The 17,744-nt window shown below is 34.6% G+C and overlaps 1 protein-coding gene across 6 annotated transcripts; it reads right to left on the bottom strand.

The window, feature by feature from the left end:
* Positions 1–393: 393 nt before the first annotated feature.
* LOC135615346 (protein NETWORKED 1A-like) lies at positions 394–10,749 on the bottom strand. Of its 6 annotated transcripts, XR_010487974.1 has the most exons (6): positions 10,397–10,748; positions 9,321–9,364; positions 8,907–9,209; positions 4,420–6,281; positions 2,245–4,221; positions 395–1,372 (listed from the first exon to the last, which is right to left on the bottom strand). XR_010487974.1 is itself a non-coding variant. In XM_065113684.1 (5 exons), exons 3-5 carry the CDS (start codon positions 9,004–9,006, stop codon positions 2,296–2,298), a joined length of 3,888 nt encoding a protein of 1,295 aa, XP_064969756.1. In that variant the 5' UTR covers positions 9,007–9,209; positions 9,302–9,364; positions 10,397–10,749; the 3' UTR covers positions 394–2,295. The 6 variants fall into 6 exon arrangements, 5 of the variants coding, with proteins under 5 accessions (XP_064969756.1, XP_064969755.1, XP_064969757.1 ...); XM_065113684.1 differs by having other exon boundaries at positions 394–4,221; positions 9,302–9,364; positions 10,397–10,749; XM_065113683.1 differs by having other exon boundaries at positions 394–4,221; positions 10,397–10,749.
* Between the last annotated feature and the right edge of the window lie 6,995 nt (positions 10,750–17,744).

The raw sequence follows: 17,744 nt of genomic DNA, 5'->3' as shown, positions 1-17,744 counted from the left end.
ATAGTAAAAAACGAATATGTGAAAAAAAATCAGACTCCTCTCTTCGAAATCAGAGAAGGATCATGGCAAGATAAAAAAAGTTCTTATTTGTGCAGCTTCAAGTTCCTCTTATTTGTGTAGCACAATCTTACAGCATATAAACACACTCTAATCGAGCAAAGAAGAGGGTCATATCATCTTTATCATCTTTACCATGTTGGATTGTCCTTTGATCCTGCTTGCTACACTCTAGTAAACCTGGTATGAGAGCACCCAAAAGGATTCAAAGAGATTTCATTCTCAATTTATTCCTCTAGCACAGGAAAATAGTTTAATAAAACTTCTAAAGTAGCTCTTATTCTAAGCACATTCCAATATAATTGCTAACAGTAACAAGAGAGAGATGCAAGAATGATACTAACAGGAAGAGAAAAAGAAGACAAATTGAGATCTTTATATAGCTCACTGATGTAGTGAGTATAAATTCCACACAATTTGTATGAGATTTTATAAAAGAAAGCATATTTCAAGTTTTGTATGCTCACTATTATTATTATTGTTGTTATTAAGATTAACTACCAGAAATCCTAATACAGCCACACAAGAGACTTACATTTCTATGCATGTAGTTGTCTCTCCTCCCATAGAGATAGTCCCTCAAAGCTACTCTATTTCTTCTTGCAGTTTTACCTTGCCTGTTCTCATGCACTTCTTCCTCAATTCTCATCAAGACATGTTGGATCTTCTGCAGTTTAAGCTCCAACCTTCCAACCTTCTCTGATCGCAACTTTACCTGTTCTGAAATTTGCCTTCTTTCAGCGTCGGATTTATCTTCAGGTCCAATTGTTCTATCATCATGAGAAGAGCAGTCTTTGGCCATCATTTTCAATCTGGAATTGGCATCGATCAGCTCCAACATGGATCCTTCGGTCTCCTTCAACTGTTCTTTGATAATATCGTGCCCATAACTTGCGGGGAGCTTTTCCTTTTGAGAGCTCATCCTCTTGTTCAACTCCCCTATGTTCCTTTTAAGGTCTGATAGTCTTTGTGCATCAGAATCAAGTCTTCTGAGGACTCTCTTGTTCCATTCCTGTTTGGATTCCAAAGATCTTTCGTGTAGATCTAACTTATCGATGCTCTGTGCATCATGGATTAGCACCGGAAGTGCCTTTGTCTTTAATATTTCAACTTCTTTCCTTGCTGCCTCTGAACTAGCACCAGAGTCGAGCCTTTCGTGCTCTAGAAGATTTGTGATATCTATGATCACCTTTTGAAGAACTATGACTTTATCGATCAACTTCTCCATCAGCAGAACTCCAGCTGCTTTTGTGCCCATAGGTTTTTCATTTGGTTGATTGCTATCACAATACTGGTGAGACATCAAGGACATGTCCTGTAAAAACAATATATGCTTGGCATGTCGGACATCCAAACTTGTGATTCCAGTTAGCAAGACCAGTAATAAATTGCATGACAATAAGACCGAAAATATTTATATGAGAGGACAGGACAATATATTAAGAGGGCAAAAAGAAAATGCACAGGGTCTAGGTTATGGTCTCCTGCAACTAAAAGTTCATATCTTTGTATATAACACACATCTGGGAGACAAGCCAGCAGCTATCTCCTGAAGAGCAGACAATTATCTGGCTTCACCCACAAACTGAACAGCAGATCAGCTTATTGTCATTTGGCATCTATTTAGAGTGCATTATCAGTCCTATATTTCAGGAATATTTTTGTTTTTGATTCTAAGTTTTTTTTCATCTCTCCAAGGGTACTTGTTCACTATGAGTTGCATGACAATATTGAGCCCCAGAGTCTATTACCACCTGAATGACCTAAATCGCCAATAGTGTCCTGTGGTGCAGCAGGGTCCAGACAAGAATAAATGGGCTGTCCTACAGCAGCACCCCTTTCTAGGGGTTTTGAAATTGAGTAGTATCCATAATAAATTTCCCTAAAATTGCTTTTGATTAAAAAAAGATGATTGTGTAATGTAAATACAAGATAAGTATAACGTGGGCTTTTATATCACAATAAGATTGCTATGTATAATGTGTTGATATCACAATAAGATTGCTTTGTATAATGTGTTGATATCACAATAAGATTGCTTCTTTTGGCTCTAGGTGAATAGGATTTAAGCCACAGAGAGTATGTTATCTTGCAAAGGTAAGCAAGCATACATTGACCCTATAATGGATGTGTCTGTTGCTTAAACATGAGATAAAAAATCATTTTCATTTGCAGTTAGATGAGTACCTCTTTTGCATGCTTGATCAATAGTTGAAGCTTTGAAATTGACATGATTTGCTATTCAATGGAGGCAACACCATCCCATAGAGATTTTAGCATGAACAAGTAAATATCTAAGTTAGCCTTCAGTCCTCTATTTTCTCCCTCCAGGTCATGAAGCTTATTCTTGAGCTCTTCCATTAATTTCTTGCTTAAAGAGAGTTCAGCAGCTAGTATCTCTTTTCGCACCATAGCACTGATCTCGCCTTCTACTATTTGCTCATGAACCTTCTCATCCTGCAGTGCTGCATAAACTGTTAAAAAATGGATATCGTTCAACTTTGCTGTCAATTCCCCTTCACATTGCACAATCTCACTTTTTCTTTTCTGAAGCTCTGAGGTCAGCTGCTCCTCCCTGGATACAAGAACTTCAACACTTCTATGCATTTCATCAATGTCCCTCTGCTTTATCTTATTTTCTTCACCAAGAAATCTAATCTCCTCATAGTTAGCAGTTACAACTTGAGATAAATTTGAAACCTTTTTCTGAATCTCTTTCTGAGTTAGTTTGGTCTCAATGTTATTTAGCTGAAGAGCCTCAAGGAGTCTGTTCAATTCCATGTTCTTCTCTTGAGTGGACTTAACCTTCTTATTTGATTCTGATAGTAGTTTTTCTTTCTCTATCAATTCATTTTTTTTTGTTTCTACTTGAAGATCTAATTCTTCAAATAATATTGTAACAGTGTTCAGATCAAACTCTGAAATCAATAGGTGATTTCTCAGCTCTTCTTCCAGATAGGTAATGGAGTCTGAAAAGTGCATCTTTTCCACTTCATGCACCTTCATTTTCTCATTTAGTCTGCTAATCTCACTGGAAAGATCATTTTTAATCACATGAAGAGAATTCAGATCACAACCAAGGGACTTCAACTCCATGATTCTCTCAGCATGAAGACTCTTGAAGAATGAATAAAGATGATCCAGCTGCATGGCCTCCACAAGAACTTCATTATGCTCCTCTCCCAAAATATTGTATTGCTGCCTTAAGTTGTAAAATTCTTGTGACAGACTCATCTTTTCTTCAAGTAGCTTGACGAGTTCACATCGTGTTGTCCGGTTATCCTCTTGCATATCAGCTAACTGCATGTGCAGGACCTTGATCTCAGTCTTCAGTACTTCTTCTCTTTGGTTGCTTGCTTCCATGTATCTCATTAATTGTTCATTCCTTTCTAGGAGTTCATGCTTCTCATGTTCCAACACAAATAGTTCCTCATTTTTCATTTCAAGCTCCCTTTCAAGTGAATATGTCTGCAATCTAAGATTGATCACATCTAATCCTGTATTCCTCATTAAAGTAACAAGAACTGATCTCTCAAGTTGCGACTGTTGATAATTACTCTCTGCTTCTGAAGCAGAATTCAGTAATCTTTCAAGTTCACTGAGAATTATATCTAGGCAGACTTCATCCTGGATTTCTTCCACAGAAATAAATTCTTTGTGTAAGTTAAGTGCTTTATACAGAAGATGGATCCTGTCGCTTAATTTCTCACTATGCCTTGTCAATGACATTATGTTTCTCATGTAGATGAGCTTTTCCTGCTCAAGTTTTGAAACGAGTGTCTCTGCATTTCTACAAGCCTTTAGATACTTCTGACCTTCAAGAGAAAGAACCAAATTCCTTTCTTTCAAATCAGATAAACACTTTCCCAAGATGAAATTTTCCATCAGTTCCCTGATAAGATTATGCTGTTCAGCTTGAAGTTCCTTCTCTTTGTGTTGGTTTTCCTCTTGCAGGAGAGAGATTTGGTTCTCTGAAGTGCCTAGGAGATGCTTGTATGATTGGGTAATAGTATCATGCTGTTGTTTTTTTATTTTCAAAATATCTCCAAGCTCCTTGACTTGATTGATCATCAGATCTCTTTCTCTTGAGAAGCTCAGGTACTCGTCCATAAGTTCTTCAAATCTATGTTCCACATTTTCCAGATTTGTGGTAACACTTTTCACCTAAGATTACTCATTCAAAGAAAAGACTGTTTGGTCAACACATGGTCGATAAATCAAGGACAGTAGTTATATTTTCAACTAGGAAAATGCAATTGTGTGCAGGTTCATCTATTTTGTTCTGTGTTCCTTGTGTGTGCCAAAGAGACACACACACGTAGGTAAAGGGAAGGAAGTGATGTAAGGAGGAGCACCTTTTACCTGAGATACAAGAGCAAACTTCTCAGCAAGAAGACCCGAGTTCTGATCATCAAGAAACTGACACAATTCTTCAAGTTTTTTCACTTTTGACCGCAAACCCTCTACTTCCCTGCTTGCATCAGATAGAGAGTTCTCCAAAAAGGTATTTTTTGCTGAAAGCACCTGCAGATTCTCGCTAAGAATCTTGAACTGAGAGGCAACTGAAGTCCTCTCATTAACATATATGGAAATTTCACCTTTTAGAGACTCCTGTGATTTTTCTAGTGCTACAACCTTCTCTCTTAAAGCTTCTAACTCAACATTTGCATCTGAGAGAAACCTTTCTAAGACAATATTTTTCTCAGAGACTTTGTCCATATCTTTCAGATTCTCCACAAGAAGCTCCCTCTCAGCCTCATATTTCTTGCAGACTTCTTTCAGTTCACAATTTCCATTTTGCAAATCCTTGATGGCTGCCTTAAGGGATTCTGAAAATATGATGACAGCCTGCATTTTTTCCATTAGATCTTCATACCTCCATTCGAAATCATTTTTTTCTTCTTTCAGATAATAAAGCTCTTGGCTAATAACTTTATTTTCTCCTAAGAGAAGCCTAATTTCATCCCCAAGTTCTTTTTTCTTTTCCTTCAACAAAAGTATATCATCTTGAAGACCATTTATCATCAATGTAGAATGAAGATTTTGTTCATTTAAACTGTTAATTTCGTCCTTAAGCTTGCATATTTGTTCCTCTAAACCCATATTACATTGTTCCATGTTTCTCAATTTCTCAATCCCTTTCTGAAACTCCTGACCTAAAAGCTTTGCCTCTTCCTGAGATTTGATGTACTTCTTTTCACTAGAAACAAGAGCCATTTCAGCTTCCAAGAATTGCTGGTACTTGTCTTGTAGGGTAGTTTGGAGTTTCTCCAACTCCTCCTGCTTCTGGTTAATTTCATGTTCTTGCAATTTTGCTTTATTCTCTAGTGTGTCCAAACCCAATTGTAGAGATTGATTAAGCTCTTCAGCATGTTTGAGTTTCTTGGCTTCCTTTACCAAGCCATCACTGTTTTTTTGCAAATCATGTTGTGTGTTTGAAAGCAGAAGTTCCAGACTAGATATTCTTTCAAGAGAAACCTGGTATTGAAGAAGAGCTGCATCTTTCTCAGAGTTTAATTTAGAGAGGGTTCCCTTCAAGCTTTGAACTTCATTTTCAGCATTATTAGCACACTTAGATTCTTCCATTATTTGGTCCTTCAGAACATGGATATCTGGTGATAACTGAGAAATATCTAGCTGCAGATTTTTTATCACCTTGTTTGCATCCCGTTTCACGTTAGCCTCTTGATCTGACCTATGTCCTTTATTCTCAAAATTCTTACTCTCTTCCTCCAAAGGTTTTACACCTTTTACCTTCCTTTCAGATGAATTTGCATGTGCTTCCCCCTTACCAGTCGCAAGCATTTCATTGTATTGTTTCAAACCTTTTTTGCTGGAAAATTGATCACTCTCTTCAGAGTGTGACCTATGACTTCCTTTTGCATCCGAGTCAAATTGATCAGATTGAATTAGTGAACGAACTGGTAAAAGCATTTCAGGACTGTGTGGCTTAACCTCATCGCCAGATAAGCCATAAGGTGACTCATCTGGAATCGATGACGGGATTTGGTTCGGGAATGCCTCTGCCATTGTTTGATGAGCATGGCGGAGTGCTCTAGTCGAGTGTTCATATCTTTCTGCTAAAGCACGATACCCCCAATAGAGCTCCTCCACCAAATTCATAAGCTCAGGGCGCTTCTTGTAGTACATCTCTGCTCTCCGTGCAAAGGAATCACCATCTTCTTCTATGAGCTTGATCATTGCTTTGACCTTGTCGTTCATACCTGTTAAGTGCATCCTTCTTAGTTAAGACAGTTTACAAGATCATTAAAATTTTGAAGTTCTGATATTGAACACTAACACAGTTCATCTATAAATCTATAGAAAACTTGCAAAAGAAAAACCAGATCATGATAAAAGGAAAAGATTCATCAGAACATCTGTTCTTTGATGTCTGTCATGTTCATTCTTTATAAATTTTGTCATGCCTTCTACATGATTAGTGTAAATTACATCTCACCAAATATAAGAATTTTTTGTTCTCATTGTAAATTGTTGGCATAGTTATGTCTCTCGTTCTGGTCCTAAAGAATTGTAGGGAAGTGGTGTCTCATAACATTTGAGTTACCACCAGAAGCAAAATAGTGATTTTATGTGCAAACTCCTGTTTTCCAATGCTTATGCATCAGAAAAAAGATATTCATGTCATGTATTTCCATAACATTGACTCTATTGATCAGCTCTCCTGGTGTCAATTTTTTTCATTTCCATAATAGTAACAAGAGCTAGCAGTCCAACTATTAATAAACCAGAAATAGATCATTGGAACACTGCCTTTGGAATGACTTAAATAATGTTTTACCTTTAAGACGAGTTGCAGAGTTTTGAGAAGTGGTTACTGTCGATTGGAAATGAGCTTATAAGATCCTATGCTTTAAAAAGCAAAACTTTTCTTTAAATTTCCGATGAACTATAACAGAAATTTTAGGACTTCATTTTGCCAATTGATACTTTTATTTGAAGCTGTCATTCTATCCTTCTCATTCACAATTGTCAAAGAAATTTTCTTCATTCACAATGTCAAAGAAATCTACCAAACTTATATATTTATGTTTTCTTTGGCATATATGTCAATTTGATCATGAAACAACCTGCAAGGATTGCCGTACCACCCAAAATGGTACAAAACGGGAGGTACGCACCCGTCCGCCAACTGATTGGTACACTAACCAATCCATTTTGGACGGTACACAGGGAACATGTTAGCTATGGACCGATACGGGTGATGTATCGGCCGATATAGTCGAAACTCATGTCGATATGGTCGGTATTGATTGGAATTTGACCGATGCTAACCCAAATCGGGTCAAATTTGAACCCACGATCAAATTGACCATTGGGGCCTCTTTTGAGCTTTAAACCCCCTCCCTCTCCCCTTTCACTCATTGTCATTCACTTTCTCATTTTCACTCTCTTTCTCACTCTTTCCCAAACTCTCACTCGTGGTTAAACTTCCTAATCGACAATTAGCATTGATCAAGCTATTGATTTGGATAAAAGAGGGATTATAAACCTAATTAAATTCAACTTAGACTTAATTAATATCATTTTGATTGGTTTAGGTCCAATTAGGGGTCATTATGTATAATTTTGAACCTAGAATTTCTATTCATTTATCTTATATGCATTCTATTATTATTTAAATACAATATAATACCATTAAATTGAGATAGAAAGCCCTTTTCTCCTAAAACCAGTATGTACCGGCAATATTAACATACGTTATGTCAGTACTAATCGATACATACTGGTCTGACATACCATCGGATGGCACAAGACAACAGTCCTTGATCTTGATTAGTACATACTGTTTTGTAGTGGACCATAGGGAACAGAAAAAACATTAGTTCAAGTTAAGTATCCAAAGAATTCAAGTCAGTACAAGTTTTGATGTGTTTCTGTAGTACTCGATGGTCAAGTTCTAATTTAGTGCAATTAGTAGCTGGCCAATATTTAATATTTAAAACCTTTCCTTGATTCATTAAGTAGACTGTGTGTACAACATCAAATAAGTAAACACTAGGATTGCCATCTAGAATATACATCTTTGTTCTGAAGTTTTCTAGTTTGTCCCCAGAAGGATGGAGAACTAAATTATGACCATATATATATATATATAATATGAATCATCTTATTTGTTTTTAGTTTTAGACCCTCTATAATTCAAATAACAATCCTTTTTCCACCAGTTGCATACCACCTCAACTATTAGTTTGATCAAGTAGAAATGTCACATGGAGCACATTCTATAGAACAATTAAATCATATTTATCAGTGCTGATAATTTAAGTTTGATATAATGCAACTATGGTCGGAATCATATGTTGCTGGTGCTTAAGTACGCATCAAACCGTAGAAAAGCATCACATCTGGTAATAGGTCTCATATCTCGTGTTAATTTTTCCTCTTGTTTTTCCAATTCATAAATCAAAACCTAAAAACAAAGACAGGCATGCCTAACCATTTCATTAGTGTGCCAACCCAGCATGCAAAGCAGAGGAAGAAAACTCCAGACAACTCGCAATTTTGTAGTCAACAACATGCCTCAGTAAAATGTGATATGTCAATGTAAGTATTATGTCAATCCATGGTAGAATGTCAGTGCATAGACAACTTCACTTTGTAGTTAAAGAGAAAAGAAATTATCAATTTAGATGAATTGGAGAAAAATAAACAAACTAAATAAAGAATTAGAGTGACAAAAGTGCAACTATTCAAGACATGAGGAACACTAATAGAAGACTTTTCTTGTGGTGAAAAATAAGCATACTTTCTGGCTAGTAAGGTAAAAACTGATCCTATTGGTGAGAATCTACCCATTAGTTTGGTGAGAAGGAAAGAGTACAAACCTTTAAGGTTCTCCTGAATCCATTTGGAATTATTTGGACTGATATGACTGCCCCACCATGAGTATAGGTGTATTGGTTCAACATGTGAGAAGTTTGCCATCAATCTAAGCAGGAAAAAGAGATTAACTCTGAAGTTGAGATAAGAAAAAGCTTGATAGTTACACCAATAAAAATGTAGGTAACCAATCCAAGCTAGAACAAGAACTGAACATAACCAACGAAGCCCACTTCACAGGGACACCAAAGCTGAAGTGAAATCTGGAGGTTCTAATTCTGATTCCGATGTACTTTAGTCTATCTAGCCTGTTGCATAGGCATGAACATTAAGATGTCGACTAGGGAAAAGAAGAATTTGATTTCAGATAGAAAGTGAGCATAAAGACTGTTTTACATACAAAATGGAGAGGTGGATACCAGGATAATCTCTAACATCTTTGCTTAAGCAAGGGAACTATTACCTGTTGGAGATCATATATATATATTCAGACTTAAACAAACTGAAGAATCTTAAAAGTTAAAACCATATTGGAGAAAACCCGAAGTCTGGCAATAAAGAGGAATCAACCCAAAATAAGGAAGAAACCAGAAGTATCCTCCATGATTTACTAAATATCATACGTTTCAGGAATAAAGTATAGCATTAACAAAACATATCCAGATCCACCATCTACAACATTAAGATGGAAGGAGGAAAAGTGCATCAAGATATATCAGGAAATGGACTCTACAAAGAAGAGGAAACATAAGAGGGTTGAACACCTACAGATGAAATTAAACAGTATGAACAGAAGATGCAATTACAACCCACTTTTGCATCAAATCTTTTGCAGCAGAACAAAGAAACTCAACTGAACAACACTCAATTGATAAAGAGATATAACACAAGAAGATGGTCTGTGTAAGTATGTTCATCAAAAGATCCATCAAGATATGAGGATACAGCATAAGAGAAAAGAAAGAGAAGTTTGACCTTGCAACACTGACTCTGAGAAACTCCAAAACACAAGTGGAAACAATACCAAGAAGAGCAGAACAACCAACTTTTGCAAATGAATGACAATTGAATATTTAGGGGTAAAAAAGAAACAATTTTTTTGGAGGATATTAGTAGCATCCAAGAAAAAGAAACCCAATAATCACCACGAGGTGTTTGAGTATATTGCACCAAAACATGGACACAGAAGCAGAGCATACAGCAATAGAGACAAGAAAGAACAACCTTCACGATTCGACGTTGAATGTGAGTAACTGTAATTCAATGACATAGGAGAACGGAAGAAACCTAATCATCCAACCAAAAACACGACCCGGAAGAGCAGAAGGACCCAACTTTTGCAATTAAACATCAAGAAAACGTTAAAACAAATCTATAACATTACTATCAATATCAATACACAAACATGATATCGATCGCCATCAAAACATGAAAAGATCTCTGTTTTAGACAAGAAACCAATTTTTAGGAGAAAATCAGGAGAATGAAGACGTACCACCAAGCAGACATGGAGTGGACTCCGAGAAGCAGCTGGTGATTGATGAAATCCCCTCCAGCTACCTTTTCTTCTCGGTCACCCTCAACTCATCTTCTCCTCTCTCTCTCTCTCTCCCTCTCTCTCTATGTATATGCATGTATATTCATCACACCATGTAGAAGCACTTCTAGCGCTGGCAGAAAGAAGTGAACGGTGCACACATGAACGGAGAAAACAGTAGAACAAACAAGGCCAAAAAGAACACGACATCAGAGACATACACACACATGGGTTCTTGTCAGATCCGACATTTGTGGGTTTCGTCTGGTTTGGGCCAATAGGAAATAGGAGGTGTAATGGTGAGGCAAAGGGTGGTCTTTTATCTGTGCAGGCTGCAGTGGTTTGAGGCGAGAGGACAGCAATGTATGCGTTCTTGGTGGTGTTCTTTTATTGGGAGCGAAGGTCAAATATTTGACATTTAGAATTTTTTTTTTCTCTTATAGGCACTGAAATATATTTAGGTTTGGAATTCCAGCCTTAATTATTTATATAAATAAATTATATGGTATAGTGGTTATTGTTTTAAGCTTTAAGTTTAATGATAGGCAATTTTATTTTTATCAATTAAAACTATATTAACTTACGAGGAAGTTAATTATATTATATAAAATAGATAAATTATATATATATATATATTTTAGAAACTAAATATTTGAATATAATAGAAAATATAGATTTTATATTACTTTTGGATTTGACATGGCATGTGATTTAATCTTGAGATCAAGTGTCAACAACATTGGTTAGGACAATTATATTTTATATTAAGAAAAAACTTGATGATGTTCTCAAGGATATTTGTGAATTGAGTTTGAAATCAGCCTCATGTTGATTAATAAGCAAAAGAAAGGATTAGTTTAGCAACATCTGGCTTCATTAATTTCCTAATGTTTTGATGACCTTAAAGATTTCATGTTCGCCAATCCTCAATCATCCACATAATTAAGATGGTGTTTCTTGTATTGCAATTCCTTTTGTTAGGATATGGGGTTGAAATATAAAATTGTTTCTCTATGTATAATGGCAATGTTAGGCAAAATGTAATTTGTTGTATCCCAACATTTTGATTTATGTATTTTTTTTCCTAATGTAGGGATTTATTTGATTAATTTCATTCTAGTGTTTACGATCATTCGGAATTGATTAGTGTGCTTTATTTTCTTTTGGTAATCTCATTTTAGTTCTCTTTCAGAATGAACTCCCTTTATCTTTTCCTTCTAAAACAAGATAAATATCAAATACTATAATGTTGAATAACGATATAAATATAAATATTTATAAATATAAATATTCAATGTAAAGAATTACAGAATACAAAATAAAAAAAGGATATAAATTTTAAATAGTATAAAAAAAATATTGCATAATTTAATACAAACTTATATATACAGTATCAATAATATAAAAGATGGTATTTATTATATATATATATATATATATATATATATATATATATATATATCTCAAAATATTTAAATCTAAAACCATTCCTAGAATGCTCATATTTATAGTCTGTTGTAAGAAGAATATTTTTGAAATAAAAATATTTTGAGATATATTCTCTTCTTCGAGCTCATACTGATGTGACTAATTAGCTTTAGTCTTGATTGATCTGAGATATTGGCTGATCGAACCTCACATTTTGATTAAGTATGATCAATTGGGCTATGTATCAATCTTCTTATTTTTATGCGGTTAATTAAGAAGTAAAATTCTATGAAATTTACTTGGACAATAGGGAAAAAAAAAGAATATTGTGGTTATACTTGTTCTATGAAATTCTAGATCTTGATTACTAGCTTTAGGAAGGAGATAAAACATAGAAAACTTGATTTATACTTTTGTGCAAAAAGAATGAAGTTGTCAAACTTTATCCCTTCATTTACTAACTTTTGTCCTGTAGGCTTTTGAGTTGACTTTTTGAGAGATCCTGACAAGGAAAAGACATTGGCATAAATGAGAGAAAAGGATCAACTTTTGGCCTTATTGGGCTATGTTTGCCATGGATAAAATAAGAGTACATTATTGATTGATACTAACTTGATTAAAATAATGAGAAGATGAGTATCACAATTGTTGCTTTATAATTTAGTATTATCCAACATTATTATTGGTCATATTATATTCGACCATTTCTGCAGAAGTCTTCTTACAGTCAGTTGGAAGATTGATTTCTTCCCTTCTTCTTCCCTTTGTAAGTCAGAGATGATCGGACTTACACTTGGAACTGATAAAGAAATAGTATGTAGTTACAGTTCAGATAAAACCAGAATTGTTTGATGAAGACTAGTTTGTCTGATCCAATCAATTCTATGGTTATTTTTATGTTGGTTGTGGTTGAGCTACAGTGAGCTCACATTTCAGAATACTTATGGCTTGCTATGAAATGTTTCATCTGAGTATATTCCATATCTGACTCAAGAAATGATGCTGCTAATTAATCATGGATGAGGACAAGGAGTACCAGCAAATTGTTGCTGAGCATTCTCCAGAAGATTGTTGAACCAACAAAGCATGGGTTGATAACCATGAGAAGGCCACCCTTCTTGCATGAGAGAGACATTTTGTGATGTTGGCCTTAAATTTTCAATGCCATCACTATTCTCATAGGATCTTATGATTGAGAAGAAATGTTTAAATTAAACCAAATATTTGAAACAAATTCAGATCGATTCAAAATTAGTTTCTTCGGTTTTGTTTTTAGTTTACATTCAACAAATATTATATTTTCAGGATATTGTGTTCTAAACAAAAACACAACAAATTCATATATGATACTAATCAAATTTGAGATAATTTTATCATATTTATACACACATTTCGAAATCTTGAATGATTTTTGGTTCACCTTTCTTTAGATTTTCTTAAAATTCCTAAACCAAAAAAATGGCAATTTTTTTGTCATTAAAAAATAATCAAAAGATTAAATCATATCTTTTAGGTCTTATTTATCAATTTTGTTTTTGTTCATGCTGGTCTGAATTATCTTCAAGTTTTATTCTAGGATGATGTAGGGGGTCTGAGTATGATAAATCAGAGTTATAAAAAAATATTAAACAAAGATCACATGTAAATTTTTACGAGGCAATCCAATAGCTCCTAAATTTATGTCCTCCGTCAACTTAACCATAATGGATCATGCTCTGTTAGATATTGTATCTCTATCCAATTACTTAAGTTTCTTATATTAGTGAGTCTCTACCAAATAATCACTTATTAGCTCTTGTTAGATCTCATCCATATGATCCAATAAGATAGGGGCTTCGACGGATATCTCATATGAACCTTTACTCGTCGTAACACATTATATCATATGTGTATGACCCTCTAGGCCTAATATCGAGTTGGCTGTGAGTCATACATGTTAAAGCTTCTTTTGGCTCAATGAATTATTATCTTCATAATAATTCACTTGAATCATCAATTGCGGATATACCAGGTCACTACATGATAGTCCTCAAATGATACAGGGGAATCTAATCCTTTGGACCTATCTGTCTTCAATTACCATATACCTATAGTCTCTCATACATCTAATATCCTAGAGACCGTATACCGGACATGGTATTGTCAAGCCCATATGGTTTCTCCTCGAGTCTCGCTCTAATCGGATTCTCCCGGAGAACTCTTTCTCTCTTAATCCGAATGACCTTGGCCAAGGATTTGTTTGAGCAAGAATACATGAGATATTTCTCTCATGATATCGAAAGCGGATGATTCTCTACTGACACTCAATAGCTCTCGTAAGGTTGGCTACTACTCCTGATGACCAAATATACTATATCTAAAACTTCTAAACTTATAAGTCCAATTCTTTGATAGGTATATAGCACACTAGTTTATCCGATTATTTTGATGTTCCTCTCGAGTAACCTATGACCAGGATTATTTAGGGTTTGTGTTTAAAGTCTCATTATCGTGATCTCATCATGATTCGATTCTCATTGCACAAATCTATAGATATCATAATATATTTATGCATCAAGCAATATAAAATGAGATAATATCATAATAATAATAAGTAAAATGATTGTGTGTCATATCACATGTGTTATTACTCATGTGATTGACTTGTAGGACACCTATGACTAGCAATGTCAACTATAAATAAATTTTTTTTATCATTTGTCCCCCCTCGTAAGGCATGCTTCGGGACTCTTACAAGAGGGAATTGAAGCACGTCATTCGATTTTTTTTATCATGGAAATGTTTAGGGATCTCATTTTTGGGGGTAAGGTTTTTCTAATTCTAAGTGTCTCGAGATGATTAGGCTTGCACTTCTATCATAGTGATCTTTTTTTGGTGACAATAGTTTGTGGACTCACACACATTAGACATATTTGGCTTATGCCTCTATTGTGGCAGACCAATCGGGTTTCTTGATTCACAAGCCTTGAGCTCATTTAACCTTACACCTCCACCATAACAAATTTATTTTGGTATCAATTGTGTTTTCTTGACTCACATATCTTGGGCATATTCGGTCTTATGCCTCCGACATAGTAAATTTATTTCAATGTCGATCGGGTTTTTCCAACTCATGTGTCTCGGGCGCATTTGGCATTGCACCTTCGCCATAGTAGATTTATTTCGATGTTGATTGGGTTTTTCTAACTTATACATCTCGAGTGCATTTTACCTCTTGGGTGCATTTTATCTTATGCTTCCATCATAGTGGATTTATTTCAGGTCTTTCCACCATGGTGAGCTTCAAATCTTCTTTTTGCCATAGTAGATTTCATGTCCCATCTCTGCCATAGTGTATCTTGGGTCTTCCTACTATGGCGGGCTTCAAATTTTCTTTTCATCATGGTGAATTTCATATTCCTTCTTCGTTGTAGCAAATCTTAGATCTTTCCATCGTGGTAGGCTTCAAATTTTATTTCCAGCATGGCAGATTTTATATCCTTTCTTCGTCATAGCGGATCTCAGGTCTTCCTGTCATGACTGACTTCAAATCTTCTTTCTACTGTGATGGATTTCATATCTCTTCTCTATTATAATGGATCTCGGGTCTTCTCATCATGACAGGTTTTAAATCTTATTTTTGCTAGAGTGGATTTTATATTCTTTCTCGGTCGTAGAGGGTCTCAAGTCTTCCTGTCATAGCGAGCTTCAAATTTTCTTTTTGATACTGTGAATTTTATGTCTCTTCTCCATTATAGTAGATCTTAGGTTTTCCCATGGTGATGAGCTTCAAATCTTCTTTTCATCATGATAAAATTTATATCATTTTTCCGTCATAATGGATCTTCGGTCTTTCTATTGAAAACTTATTAGCTAAATGACCATCTAATCGAGCAAATGTATTTTGGAGTAATTTCCAAATAAAATCAAAATGTGGCTTATTTCCAACACATAGACAGAGACCGCACATCAAACTAAACCTTATCCTTCAGGTTCACACAAGACGATGGATACATCATGAAGAATGACTTATCTTGATTACTTTGATTACAGTTAGTAACCAGCCTCGTTCCATTCGCTACCTCAAAGTGCAAGAAGATCAGGAGATGATGAGCACTGGTGTCTGATCTGACCCAAAGTTAAGACAAAGAACAGCAGTGTTCTTATCCAAGAAAAGCTGACAAAGATGATGGGGCTCATGGAAGCTCTCCTAACGATGAAGCTACATCACTTGCTGCAACTGATGATGGACATATCTGAAGGATGATTTATATCACACATAAGCATAAAAAGTTGATTTATACCTCAATTATCTCAGTAGATAGATCAAGAAACAGCTGGCCTGTAGTAGATGAGGATAAATCAGCAGAAAGTAGATACAGTTCTGCTAATTTTAAAGGTAGATGGAATGGTAGCTGCTGCAGATGGAATGGTAGTTGTTTGAAGAGAGGAGCTATGCATCAGCATTTAGAATTCTGCCCATCATAATCATAACACATCAAAGAAATGCATCATATGGTAGCAAGGATAAGTAGCATCCATTCTGAATGATGCTAACTTGCAGTATCAGTGATTCTTTATTCTAGATCTTAACATTGCAGAGCACTGAGCATTTGCATGGATTGGAACATTAAGATCGCTTGAATCTGAAAACATGAAAATGTAGGAAAAAAAAGTTATCACAAAGGAAGAATGAGAAAGATTGCAGTTGCAGCTTTTGTTCTTGCAACTATTCTGCATTCCAGCCTGTCTACTTGGCAGCCCAAAGTTCAGCATTGTTTGTGAGTTGGCCCCGTCAAAAGCCAATATGTATTATGCAGCAAAATTTAATTCAAATAAGGATGAAAGTTTGTTGCCTTTTACACACACATATATATGTATACATATATATATGTATACATATATATATATTTGTATACATATGTATATATATATATGCATATGTATACATATATATATATATATGTATATACATATCGTAACATACACGTATAATCTCACATTATACATTATAATATATATATACACTCTTATACTATATGTCATAGCATATATATGCATCACACATCATGACATGTACATACATTTTACATCACACCTTATGATATATCTATGCATTCCTACATCGCATGTGATAATATATATGAGCACTCTTATAATATAAGTCATAATATATACATATATGTCATACATTTTTATTATAATTCATATATATTTCTTCTTATGCAATGCAAATATCAACATCATGTTCATAGCTACCTCATGGTGATCATCTCATTCAAAATATGATTTCAAAAATATATTTTAAATATACATACTATATGACCATTATTTTATAATAATTTAAGTTCATACTTACTTGATTCGCCTTAAAAATGAAGGTGTAAAAACTATGATTGTAAGTAATCACGTGTGCTAAGGAGTTATAAACACATTAAATTTGGAATATAAGTTTATGATATGCCCAAATTAAGAATCTTATCTTTTAAATCACTTATAACTCTTAATGTGAATAATATTTTGTAGCAAAATTTAATGGAAACCTCAGTCAATTAGACTATACCCAACCTATAAATTCACAAAAATTTCATCACTAATTTGCTAACAATTCAACCTATTGCTACCAAATGACTTAGTCGCTACCTGTCACACAACTACATTATTTTGTGAAGTAATCTTGCTTCACCAATATTTGTCAACTCATCTTATATTATCATAAAATTTTGTAAAAAAAAAAGAAACATATGAAATTAAATATACATAAAATTTCAGCCCAAGACAAAAATATTGGATGCCAAACTATCTTCTCAATTCAACTATCATCATCTATTCTGTTAAGCTAAAATTAGATTAGGCTGCCTAATACTAAAGCTCATTTGTTGATGCACAAAGACCCTAA

The sequence above is a fragment of the Musa acuminata genome, chromosome BXJ2-6, assembly GCF_036884655.1.
Source record: "Musa acuminata AAA Group cultivar baxijiao chromosome BXJ2-6, Cavendish_Baxijiao_AAA, whole genome shotgun sequence".
In the NCBI taxonomy this organism is placed as follows: domain Eukaryota; kingdom Viridiplantae; phylum Streptophyta; class Magnoliopsida; order Zingiberales; family Musaceae; genus Musa; species Musa acuminata.
This window is presented reverse-complemented; position numbering and strand designations above follow the sequence as displayed.

What these genes read in the sequence shown, in the direction of transcription:
- LOC135615346 (XM_065113684.1), bottom strand. Translation starts at nt 9,006, where the DNA reads ATGGCAAACTTCTCACATGTTGAACCAATACACCTATACTCATGGTGG. An exon ending in GATTCAGGAGAACCTTAAAG is followed by an intron (nt 6,282 to 8,906) that starts GTTTGTACTCTT and finishes TGCACTTAACAG; the next exon opens with GTATGAACGACAAGGTCAAA. An exon ending in AGTTTGCTCTTGTATCTCAG is followed by an intron (nt 4,222 to 4,419) that starts GTAAAAGGTGCT and finishes GAGTAATCTTAG; the next exon opens with GTGAAAAGTGTTACCACAAA.